Source organism: Peromyscus maniculatus, chromosome 1 (genome assembly GCF_049852395.1).
Source record: "Peromyscus maniculatus bairdii isolate BWxNUB_F1_BW_parent chromosome 1, HU_Pman_BW_mat_3.1, whole genome shotgun sequence".
Taxonomy (NCBI): domain Eukaryota; kingdom Metazoa; phylum Chordata; class Mammalia; order Rodentia; family Cricetidae; genus Peromyscus; species Peromyscus maniculatus.
Window position 1 is genome coordinate 17,028,950 of NC_134852.1, and position 12,868 is coordinate 17,041,817.

The 12,868-nt window shown below is 39.1% G+C and overlaps 1 protein-coding gene across 1 annotated transcript; it reads left to right on the forward strand.

Moving 5' to 3' along the window:
- The first annotated feature begins 478 nt into the window (after positions 1–478).
- LOC143274009 (vomeronasal type-1 receptor 4-like) lies at positions 479–11,173 on the forward strand. The gene is made up of 3 exons (XM_076575112.1): positions 479–1,413; positions 6,930–7,053; positions 10,976–11,173. The coding sequence occupies exons 1-3, from the start codon at positions 479–481 to the stop codon at positions 11,171–11,173; spliced, it is 1,257 nt and encodes a 418-aa protein (XP_076431227.1).
- The last annotated feature ends 1,695 nt before the right edge of the window (positions 11,174–12,868 follow it).

Genomic DNA, 12,868 nt, shown 5'->3' on the forward strand with positions numbered 1-12,868 from the left:
AGTGTTGTACTGATGCTTATCCTGGATCTTGCTTTGTATATGAGGCTGGCCTGCAACTCACAGAGATCCACCTGGCTCTTCCTCCTGAGTGCTTGGATTAAAGGTGTGCGCCACGACCACCCAGCTCTTTTCGTTGTTGATCACAGGCCAACATCATATTGTCCCGAATGTTGGATTTTCTATGAAAACTAATGTTTCTTCTTCCATTAATATGAGCATTGTGAGGTACTGAGCAAATTCATAGTGACATACACAGAAAGCGATCACTTCTATCAAAACTTTTGGGATGAGATCTTTTTATGTGCTCTAGGCTGGCCTCGAATTCCTCACTTTAAATGACCCTCTGCTTAAGCTAATTGGAAGCTCCATGGATTAAAGGTGTCCTGTATTTACCACAAGTTATGAACATTTGTTTTTGTTAATTTGACCAGAGAACTAGCTGGAACATAAACTAAAGGAAGTTGTTCTGAATCAGAGAATGGACTTTTGGATTCTGGCAATGAGAATTATTTTCTTATCACAAACTACAATTGGAATTCTGGAAAATTTTTCTCTAATCTTCTATTATCTAGTTCTTTACTATAAAGAATGCGTATTAAAGCCCACAGATTTGATTCTTGTGCACCTAATGACAGCCAATGTCCTGATAATAATCTCTTTAGGAGTGCCCCACACAATGGCAGCTTTTGGGCTGAAGAAGTTCTTAAATAATTTTGGATGCAGGCTCTTACTCTACATTCAAGCATTCAGTCGGAGTGTGTCCATTGGCACAACCTGTCTCTTGAGTGTCTTCCAGATCATGATCATCAGACCCAGGGAATTCTGTTGGAAGGGTCATAAATTCACAAGAGTAAATTATATTTGCTGCTCCATTTCCCTCCTCTGGGTCTTCTCCATGTTAATACATTTCATTTCATTTGTGTACTCATTTATCAAATTTAATAGCGAAAACATGACAAGAATACTAGATTTTGGATACTGCAATAGTGTAGGGGGCGATGAAATCATTGAGTTATTTCATGTAGCATTTGTCATGTGCCCTGAAGTCTTCTTCTCTATGCTGATCACCTGGTCCAGCAGCTCCATGATTGTCATTCTGTACAGACACAAGAAGAGGGTTCAACACATCCGCAGCTCTCATGGTTACAATAAGACCTCACCTGAGTCCAGTGCCACCCAGAACATCCTGGTCTTAGTGTCTACCTTTCTGGTGTTTTATAGTCTCTCCTCAATCTTAAGAGGCTGCATTACTCTATTTCATAATCACAGCTGGTGGCTGGTGAACATCACTCCCCTCATTTCTCTGTGTTTTCCATCTTTTGGACCCTTTGTTCTTATGAATCGTTGTTCCATTGTCTACAAGCTTACCTTGATATGGATTAGGAATAAAAATAATTTAATCGCCGGGCGTTGGTGGCGCACGCCTTTAATCCCAGCACTCGGGAGGCAGAGCCAGGCGGATCTCTGTGAGTTTGAGGCCAGCCTGGGCTACCAAGTGAGCTCCAGGAAAGGCGCAAAGCTACACAGAGAAACCCTGTCTCGAAAAAAAAACCAAAAAAAAAAAAAAAAAAAAAAAAAATAATTTAATCTTGTAAAAAGTACAATAATGATGATATCTTCGGGACATCCAGCTTTTTACTTAAACATCACCCTCAGATGGTCAATACAGAAACTTAATTAGGTAGCATCTTGTCTTTCTAAGCTTAACCAAAATGAATATGCAAGTTTTGTCAGCTGGTTGAATTAGGAGCCTCCATGAGAGTAACAGCTACTACATTATTCCCATTGCCCACCTGACATGCACATGAGCTAAGCAAACAAGAAATAAAACCAATCAAACTGCAGTTCTTGGGGATTTTAATCCTTTCAGGTCATCTTGATTGCTTGGTGATTTCACAGACAACTTGATAGACCCACATTCTAACTGCAATGAAGACTGAAACCATGACTGGCCATATACTTGTGCTTCTAAAGACCCCGGTCCGTCCACAACTACTTCCTCCTACACCAGTACCAGAAAACTTCTTTAGCCTTTTCTTCTCTGAAAGACTGCTTGTAGCTGTTTTACAGAAATACTTGTTGAGTTCTTTTGAACAACCAAAGCAATTGGAAGAGGCCTTTCCTTGTCTGTTTGTTCTTTCACTGATTAGAGTAGTACTTGTGGAACTTCTTAAAGTACCTTCCAGAATTCTGATATGGATCTGTGCAAATAGGTGAACTTTTTAGTTGAAAAAAATGTTTAAATTACTACTTCAATCATTTTCATAAATTTGGATGCTATAGCTTTGGTAGTTTATGTCGAGGTTCTCTGTTCTGTTCTCCAGGTTTGACTGTTTGGTTTTATGCCATTCCAAGCTGTCATTTTTCACTTTGACTCTGTAGTGTAATTTGATGTCAAGTTTTGTGATTTTCCAGCTTGTTTTAACTCCTTAGGATTGCCTTAGGTATTTAAAGTGTTTTGTGACTTCATAAAAATTGTGTTAGTTTTTTTCCTATATGTGTATTATGGCAGCAGAACTTTGATTGTAATTATCTTAAAATAATAGGTTAACCTTTTTTGAAAAAAATCCTTTTATTGAAAACAGATTTTTTTGTTACATAATATATACCTTATATAGTCCCTTCCTTATGCTTTTAACAGTTTTCCTACTTGCCCTCCCATCTGGATCCACTTCTGTTCTAACTCATTAGAAAAACACAGGCTTCTAAGGCATTATAATAAAATAAATGAGATAAAATCAACCTAACATATTGTGGTTAGGGAAGACAAACAAACAGAAAAAAATGCCAAAGAACATACATAAGAATCAGAGACTCACTTGTTCCTACACTCAGAAATCCAACAAAAACCTAAAACTGAAAGTTATAAAATATACTCAAATACTGGGATCAGACCCATGCACTTCTTATGCATACCCCTAAGTCTCTGAGAGTTCATATCAGGTATTTTCTTGGTGTGCTTGTCCAATTTTCCCTTCATTCTACTCACTTAATCAATGCCCTCTGTGATAACCAACTTCTAATCTTTTATGTCACTTAATATTTACTCTTTCTTCATCCCCTTCTTGTCCACATCCCTCTATTAAATGCCAGTCTACTATTGAGAGGCGTGAGCTTTCAGTTGCTGTTCCATTGCACAACAGATGCCATCGGCCCTTCGAAGAAAAGGGCACTGTACCTTTTCCAGATTTCGAAGGCCACTTCAGGGATGGTGCCATATTGTTTTTTTTTAATTTATTTTTTACTTTTTTAAAGTTTTTATTATTATTATTATTTATTTTACAATACTATTCAGTTCTACATAATAGCCACAGATTCCCTTGTTCTCTCCCTTCCTGCCCCCCTCTCGTTCCCCCCAGCACACCTCTCATTCACACCTCCTCCAGATCAAGGTCTCCCCGAGGACTGGGATCGACCTGATAGACTCAGTCCAGGCAGGTCCAGTCCCCTCCTCCCAGATTGAGCCAAGCATCTCTGCATAAGTCCTAGGTTTCAAACAGCTAACTCTTGCAACGAGCCCAGGACCTGGTACCACTGCCTAGATGCCTCCCAAACAGATCAAGCCAATCAACTGTCTCACCTATTCAGAGGGCCTGATGCAGTTGGTGGCCCCTCAGCCTTTGGTTCATAGATCATGTGTTTCCATTCATTTGGTTATTTGAAATGAAACCATATATACACAGCCAAGAAGAATGGACACCTGAATTAAAAAACCGTCAACAATTTCCAGAATTTAAAATCATGAATCATGACATGACACTAGTGGAATTCAGGTGTTTCTGGTACATGGACTGCTCTCACCCAATGTGAGGTTGGACTGTTGACCTTGTGTACATCCTACTTCACAAATGAGTCTGCCAGATTCACTAAGCCTATAGGCAGAAGATGATGCCCCAACACTGCAGAGAAACCTCAGATGACTGTCCAGGCAGCTGGCTATTTCTGTCAACTCACAAATTTTTTTGAAGTTGCTTGCATGCACTTCCTGTTTTTATTTTTGTTAGCTAATATTATTTCCTTCTTGGGTCTCTGAGGGAGTTGAAGGTTAGTTAGTTATAGTTTAATTAGGATAGAAAGTGAATTAGATACATTTTGGACTTACCAAAATAGGATAGATAAGGGAATTGTTTTTTTCTGATTTGTCAAATACAAATGGACTAGACATCGTTTAGATATTTGTTACTTGTATATATTGTATATAGTTATTGAATTTTGTATATAGTTTTTCTTTTGTTAGTTATAACCTTTTGCTTTTTTTCTTTTTATTAAAATAGAAAAGGGGAAATATGGTGGTATTTTATTTGTACTGAAATGTGATTTTAATTGTATGTTAATAAATAAAGTTCCCCAGGGGTCATAGCTATTAGAGCCATAGCAAGAGTGTGGCGGTGGTGGCACACGCCTTTAATCCCAGCACTTGGTAGAAGAGCTAGGTAGATCTCTGTGTGTTCAGGGATACAGCCAGCATTGGAGACATATGCCTTTAAGACCTGGAGGGCGGTACTTACAGGCAGTGACGAGGCAGTCATGTATTTGACTTTACAACCAATGAGAACAGAAAGAACTATTTAAAGACAGACACACAGGAAGTAGCTCTCTTTCGGGGAAGCTAGGAGCACTGCAGGAGGTAAGATTTTAGCTCTGAGCTCTGGCCTCTTGGCTTTCTCTTTAAAAAAAAATATTTACTCATTCTTAATTCTACTCTGTAGTTAATTGTTCTTTTTGATACTAGGGTTTTCTATATTATCCTGGTTGTCCTTGAATTCACTATGCAGATCTGAGCTAGCCTCAAACTCAGTCCTTCTTGCCTCTCTCTCCTGAGTGCTGGGTTCAAATGTGTGTGCCACCACACTTGGCCTAAATTTTTTAAAATCATTTAGTATGTAGGTGTGGTCACGTGTAGATCAGCATCAAACTTAATTTATTCAGGTCTCTCCCTCTAGGGTGTGGCTTCTCAGGATATAATTCAAATCATCAGGCTTGCTGGTAAGTATCATTACTCACTAGTTTGCTGATCAACCCTGTATTTAACTTTACTACAACTTTTGTGAATACTAGCTTGTTTTTGTTTCACATTTTAATTTTTTCTTGAGACAGGATCTTACACTGTAGTCCAACCTGCCTTATAACTCTCTATGTAACTCAGACTGGTTTTGAACTCAACTCTATCCTCCACCTTCAAATTCTGACCACTAGAATTAAAGCCATGAGTTATTCTGCTTCTTTTCCATTTCTTACTTTAAATTCAAAACAAGATTTATTATTTGAAATCATAATTATTCTTGCTTTGCCTGAATGTATGTCTGTGCACCACATGGATGGAGTGCCTGCATAGTCCAAAGCCAGCATCAGATCTCCTGACACTGGAATTACAGAGGGTTGTTAGTCTCTGAATCGGTGCTGGTAATCCAACTATTATCTGCTAGAAGAGCAGGCCATGTCCTTAATTGATGACTCATCTCTGTAGTCCCTTTCTCCCATTGCTTGATGAGGTTTCTACAACTATGACAATGTTTAAAACTTACTGATGATAGTGTATTTGCTAAAGCAGTGAGGGTCATTATACCTACTCTGAGGGTTTAGACCATATTTTAACTTTTAGCAAACACTCTGTCCTTAACTGAGTAGTACTCACAAATAATCTATTAGGTTGTTTTTGAGACAGTTTTGTGCTCTGTACCCTACACTGGTCTTGAACTTATGGTTCTTCAGACTTTGGTTCTGGTTACAGAGATTACAGGCATGTACCACCAGCTTTGACTCAAAAAACAATCATGTTTGGAAGACAAACAAGGTGGAAAGTTTTCAGACAGCAAGTTTTTAGCTTCATTATCACTTTAAAACTTATTTCTCCTGTTCAGTTTTCCATGATATTTATTCAAGTGTGTGTGTGTGTGTGTGTGTGTGTGTGTGTGTGTGTGTGTGTGTGTGTGTAGACATATGCATGCACAGTCCTGTAGAGGCCAGAGGTTTCTGTCCAATGTCTTTCTCATTCACTTTCCAACATACGTTTGGAACTGGGTTTTTCAATGAACTCAGATCTCTCCATTTAAGATAGGCTGGCTGGCTACTGAGCCTTTGGGATCCCATTATTTCTGTCACGGCATACCAGAAGATCATTGTGTACAAACCTTTTTTGGGAGTAGTTAAGGTCCCAACTCAGGGCTTGCTGCTTACCCATTAAACCTTTTGTTCCCTAAGACTCCTCCTCAGCCCACAAATGCCATTTTCAAGGCATCTATGGAATAATTGTCAGGTAAAGTTGGGGAGACATGCTCTGCAGGAAGGCAGAGTCTATTTGCATCCACATCCTTGGACCTTAGTGCACTGGACCCAGAACACTAGCTTTGTCAGGTCCTATTCCAGGACATTCTCTGCTCTTCATAGAACAAGAGAGAAAAGTCACTTCCACACTTTTGTTCTGCCCCACATCACCCTATGTTATACTCATTACTCAGTTAAAAGTTTTTCTTATTTATTGATGGGAACAAGGCTTTCTCAGGGTTCATATTGACTCCCTCTGGAGATATGTGTTAGAGCCAGCCAGTGAGTCGCCTAGAGTAGCTGAGTAGGGCATGAAGCTGAGGAAAAAGCAGAGAGAGTAGAATAGATGGAGACAGGAATTTAGTGCCAGGAGGGATTCTGGTCAACAACCAGCCAGTCCTGAGTTTATTTCACAGTCCACCTATATAGAAACTGAAAGGCTAAAGTGGAACAAAGCACAGCACAGGCAATCTAGCCTGTTCTTGAATCAAACATATGCCACCTGCTAACATCAGCAGCCTACCAGAATTGGTTCTTCCCCACAAAGCTAATCAGGACTTTCTCACAAGCCATGTACTTTTAACAGGAGCCTTATCAGAGTTTTCTCACACTTCTAAAGAGGTAAGAACAAGCAAGCTTTGAACTCTTTTGGGTCATAATTGCAGCTTCACGCTGAGTCACAGTGCAAAGCTGAGTGACTGTGGGCCCCCACAGACAACCCCTGACAAGATCCTGGGTTTATCGTTGTCTAGTGGGATAATCTCTGAAAACATTGTGACTTCATCTTGGGTTTGCCATCAAATTCACAGACATATAAGGATGTCAGTTGCACTGACCTCTGAGTCCCCATTCAGCTGTATCAGAGTTGCATCTTACCTGCACAGGTGAGTTGCTTTCTTTTGGGCACCCTGTTTCAGAGAAAAAGACAGTCTCCAGGTGTCTGGTACATTACAGACTTCTGAGGTGGCCTCTTACTCTCTGTAGCTACCAGATGTCCATTGCATTTTACTTAGGGAGGCCAGACACTTACCTGTTCTTACAACTGTTGTGGGTTGTGCCTGTGATTATGTATTCTGTTGTGGTTGCAGGGGAGGCCTAGTCACCTGGATAATTACCAGGTAGGTGGGATAGGATAGCAGAGTGGGTCTTGAGGGAACAGAATCCAGGGGGTAGCAAGATAGCAGGAGTAGTGATGCAGCCTGGAGACAGGTCTCTCATCTGCTTTCTGGCTGCTAGAGACTGTCTCTAAATCATTTATAAATTGGATTATTTGGTTTATTGATGTTTACTTTCCTGAATTCTTTATATATTTAAATATTAAACCCTTTATTGAATGAGGAGCTGAGGGAAATCTTTTACAATATGTAGGTTGTCAATTTGTTCTTTTGAGAGTGTCCTTTGCCTGAACGATATATTTTAAGTTCATGGGGTCCCATTTATTAATTGTGCCTGCGATATCAGTGTTCTGTTTATGAAACTATCCTCAGTCTGGATTCATTTAATATTATTCCCTATATTTTCTTCCATCATGTTTAGTGGCTGTTTTATGTTGAGTTCGTTGACGTACTTGGGGCTGAGTTTTGTGCAGGATGATGAATATGGCTCTATTTGCCTTCTTCTACAGGCAGACATACACATAGACCAACAGTATTCAAAGAAGATGCCTTTTCCCCAGTGTAGTTCTGATATATTTATACAAATCATTAAAAAATTCCTCTGTTATACATTACATTCCAAGGGCAATGTCCCTTTTTTCACTTCTCCCAGTTCCCCTCACTATCCTACTCCTCCTGCTGATTCTTACATTGCATGTGCTATTTTGGGGGGTTGATGTATCCTGGACACTGTGATCATCTGTCTTATCTGGAACTTTACTGCCTTCCAGGTATTTGCTGTTTTGTTCTTTCACTGCTGCTGATTGTGAACTTAATAAACCCAGATTACAAACCTGAAAGCATGCCAATTGTCTGTCATTCAACATACAAAACTCAGAAATAAATTAAATGAAATATAAACATGGGTTAAAAAACAGATCGTGGATTGATGAGTTTAATCTTTACAGTGGCAACTATGTACTGCTTTAAATCAGTGTGGGTGGGAGGGGAAAATGGTTAAGGAGCAGGACATTTTCACTGAGGATAGAAATATAATTTCTGAGGAATGTACTGATAGATTAGAGACCATAGAAGCAGCAATTCTTTATTCTCTAGCCCCATGCAATGTGCTGGCAGAATTCCCTTCTCTTATAAGCAAGTCATTATTTTAGGTCATACAACATTGGAAGTTAGTGGACTATAATAAGAACAGTCTTAAAGTAAAACAAAGGAAGTTACTCCCCCAGAGATATTTTATATCAATATAGTAGGTTTAAGTGTTCTCATTAAATTATGTATTCCAGTTTTCCTCAGATAAGACTCCACAACAGTCCACCATTTTTGTTTTCATTATTTTTTTTTATTATTTCATTTGTGATGGAGTTTCACTATGTCACTTAGGTTGAACACAAACACATAATCTTTCCACTCCTTCCTCTCAAGAACAGGGACAACAATGTGTGTGCTACCCACTAACCCAGTTGTGGTCTCCTCTGTCTTTCTTCTTAATTTAAACTAGTAATCTGTTGATTACAAATGTAAATGTATCCAGAATTTATTATTTTGAATGCAGATTCTACAGATCAATTTGAACACTGCATCTGAAACTTTATAGAAAGGTGTGTTTTAACCATGTTTTCATATCTCATGGTTAATCTTTTTTGAACTCTTAATATACTTTATGTTTAAGAAATACAGCATGTACTGAGTATACATTCTTTTCAGTGCCCAACACATCCATGTCTTCATTACTAACCCCAAGCTGTTCTTACCATTTCCATATTTTTCAATTGTTCTCTTTTGCTGATAGACACCTACACTAAATTTCCAATTCAAGATGCAGATCTAAGTGCAGACTTGCACTGGTTAACTTTTGCATGGAATCTTATGATATTGATTGACATTCCATCCTCATGGAAGCCAACCTATATCATAATAACCCACATAGTCCCACAGCTTAACTCTCTCTTCTACTGTGATATTCTCCATAGAAACAGTAAGTGGTGATTGTTTTAGCACTAACAACATACAGTAGAAATTGCCTGTGTTTCAGTCTTAGTTACAAACAGCATTTAAGAATCTTTATAAATATTCTGTGTCTACTCTGAAGTTTCATATTGACAGTGTGTTCACAGAACAGAACATAGCAGTAGAAATCGAAAGAATGATACAGACAGTACAGCTTTTAGAACTCTCTGACTACACAAGTACAGTGTGTTGCCTAGTGAGAACAGGTACAACAGAGACTGAATAAGGTGATGTGGTATGAGATGAGCAGAAAAGAGCACACTGCAGGGAAACATGCACCCATAGCTACAGAGGGATTGGACAGCCACCTACTGGTTCCTTCATGGACAGAACGATAAGATGGAAAGACAATAGAGGTTACATGGAAGAACATAATGCTGCTCACTAGGGTGAGGATGCTTTGGGTGGCTCTGGTCAGAGGTGATGACCTAGGATACAATGATTTGTCAATGTGATGGATCCTCTGCTTGTTTTTGAGTAGGATCAACACCATGTAGCCAATGGTCCACATTATCAGTTCCCAAAAGACGATTATATAATGCCAATAGGATTGATTACAAGAAGCTTGACTATTAGTCTTCCAGTATCAATAACTGAACAGTATCCATAATCTTTTATCCCAGTAAAATTCTTCTACAAATATACCATTTGTGTGTATAGGTATGAACATGTATCTCAAGAGTTGGAGAGCCCAAAACAGGCCTAGGCAAAGGCCAAAGATCCTGGGATTTTGACCTGGAACTTTGACCACTTGGAATTACTTGGTCTGATGGAGATGTCCTGAAAGATACTCAGCAGGGATGTGGGGTAATCTGGTAATTCTGTGAAAATATGAGGCAAGTTTACATGAAATAGTAAGATAGTAAGTCTGACAAAAAGCCACCATTGTCTGCAGGATTCCTTTACAGATCAATCAAGTTGGCCCAGGTCAGGCATTTGATAATCAGGACTTTAGGCTTCTCCATGATTCCAGAGAAGTCAGCAAAGATAAAATATCAGCAAGGCTGAGTTTCCCAACATTCCTAGTACAGTCTTGGACAGGAAGAAGATCCCCACTGCCAGGTCTCTAGAGGTCATTCTGTCATGGACTGATTTTGAGGCCAGCCTGGGCCACAGAACAAGATCCAGTACAGGAACCAAAACTACATGGAGAAACCCTGCCTCAAAAAAAACCCACAAAAAACAAACAAAAAAATTGAAGAGCTCCAAATCATGTAATTGGAAGATAAAGTCACCCCAGAAGAACTGGTATAGCTGGTCAGAGCACTCATATTCATGTTATCTTCCTCTGTTGTTTTCAGGACTTATCAGGCTGTGTGATGGGCCTGTTATCACTCTGAAGAGTTACAGAGTATTGAAAGGGCCATTGAAGATGCAGAGGAAAAGGAAGTCAGGTGTCATAAACAAAAAAAGAAGGGATGAGGGGAAAGGAAAGAACGGGGTACATGAGGGAGGCAAATTCTGAAATAAACATGAGTAAAGAGAGCTGACTTAGGAGAGGAATTTTAAAGTTTGTTATAAAACCTGTTCTGGAAGACAAACTTGGAGTGACAAAGTTGTGGCCTTAACTCATTCTGCTCATAATTCAGGAAAGAAGTTCACAGTATGTAAGAGTCTGCATTTCTGCTGATCACGTGAATCTAGGGAGAGCAGGAGGGATGAGTGTCTTCAGTGCCCTGGGCCGCACACAAGCACGGGAACCTGCTCACCCAGTGGGGTCTTGCATTGAAATCATGTTTTTATTTCTTGAAAATGTCCAGAAGACTAAAGACAATCTTCCACAGTAGAAAAACTATAGAAAACCATTGCCAAAATTTAGTTTAAAAAAAAAACACATGTATCATTAATGCTAGCACTGACTTGTTAAAATTCCTACTTGGATTTTTTCTTTTTCCCCATGACACCTCCATCAAATCACCATTAAATTCCTGTCCTTTTATGGAACTCTTTCTTCTTTAACATGGAGAAATGAATGAGCTTTCTTGACCTATGCATAAATGTTACCTTTCTCATAGGTAGACATGGTGTTCCAGAAAAAACTGAGAGTGCCATATCTGGATTGTCTTGTAGCTGGAAGAAAAAGACACACAGGGCCTGGCTTGAATATCTGAAACCTGAAAATACCGCCAGTGACATGCTTCCTCCAACTCAGTCACACTTACTCAACTACTCCAAAAAGAATACACATATCTCATAATATTGTCACTGTCTCCAAAGGGGGATTTTCATTCAGGATACAACATGAAGGAAGTTAAACAACTCAAAACAGCTTCAGAAAGTCCAAGAAACTGATAAGATTTATTATGTTCTTTCTTTCAGAGTAAGCAATAAAAGCTGAGAGTCTCTCTTGGAACTGTCAAGTTGCAAAGAAGATCCTTGAAATCACACCAGCTCCTGGCATAAACAAAGGCCAGCAGAGTCGAATGGAGGAGTCTTGGTCTACCTGAGTCACTTGTAAACAATACTCTTTAACATGTTGAACTACATGAAGGTTATACCTTGTGTTCCAAGTCTTTAGCTCTTGTGGGTTGTCACCCATATTGCAGCAGGATATCATAAGGCAACTGTCTTTGAATCATTCCTGCTTCTTTAAGTAGCCACTCACTTATAATTCTGTAAGTAACCCCAATAAAAAACAAAGTTCACCAAGTTGGTGTTTGGTCATATCCATATTTATGTGTGTTATGGCATTCCTATCTGGGATAAGTAGACATTTCTATCATATCTCCCCCGGAAAATATTTGTCACACTACAACTGACACTTTGTCATATCTTTTACTAAGTCTTGTCTTTAGGCACACAGATAAATACAGGTAACACCCCTTATCAAATAAGCTTCTACTTTTCTCATAAAAAACCATCACAGAAAAACCACAACTGTATGCAATGCAGAGATCAACAAATTGTAGTGTCCAGTGCCAGTGGTTATATCTACATCACAGGTCTTGCATCTAAGGATCAAGGAACATTTCAGAAAAGGGGGAGTGAAGGTTTTAAGAGCCAGAATACCAGAAAGACTGCTCTGAGGCTATGCCTCTCAGAAATGACTGTATTATAAGGTTCTGAAGAATGGAAATATCAATAGACATGTAATTGTGAAAGAGAAAAGATCTCATGCAGTCACACACCTGGACAAGGAACCACAGACTACTGATAACTACAGTAAGAGAGAGATTTTGCCTTTTCCAGAGACAAGACCCTTATCTGATTGTCTAATAGAAATTTATCAACCCTGGATTCATATACACAGAAATGACAAAAATAGACTGAGGAAGTTGTATTTATATACCTGTGTATATACATACACATATGTATATACATGTAGCAGTAGTAATTGGGGATGAAGAAACTACTAATTTTTGAAAGGTGGGACATGGAAGGTGTTGAAGAGAGGAGTATTGGGAGCTGCTGGTAGCAAAAGGCCATGGGAGTATACAGCAGGTGACACCTCTTGTTCAAACGTCAACTTATCATAGCCAACC

Excerpts from the sequence above, each read along its gene's own strand:
- LOC143274009 (XM_076575112.1), top strand. The coding sequence starts at position 479 with ATGGACTTTTGGATTCTGGCAATGAGAATTATTTTCTTATCACAAACT. Across the intron at positions 1,414-6,929 it reads AATTTAATCGCCGGGCGTTG|CTTCACGCTGAGTCACAGTG; the intron begins GTGGCGCACGCC and ends TCATAATTGCAG. Across the intron at positions 7,054-10,975 it reads ACATTGTGACTTCATCTTGG|GAAAGAAGTTCACAGTATGT; the intron begins GTTTGCCATCAA and ends CTCATAATTCAG.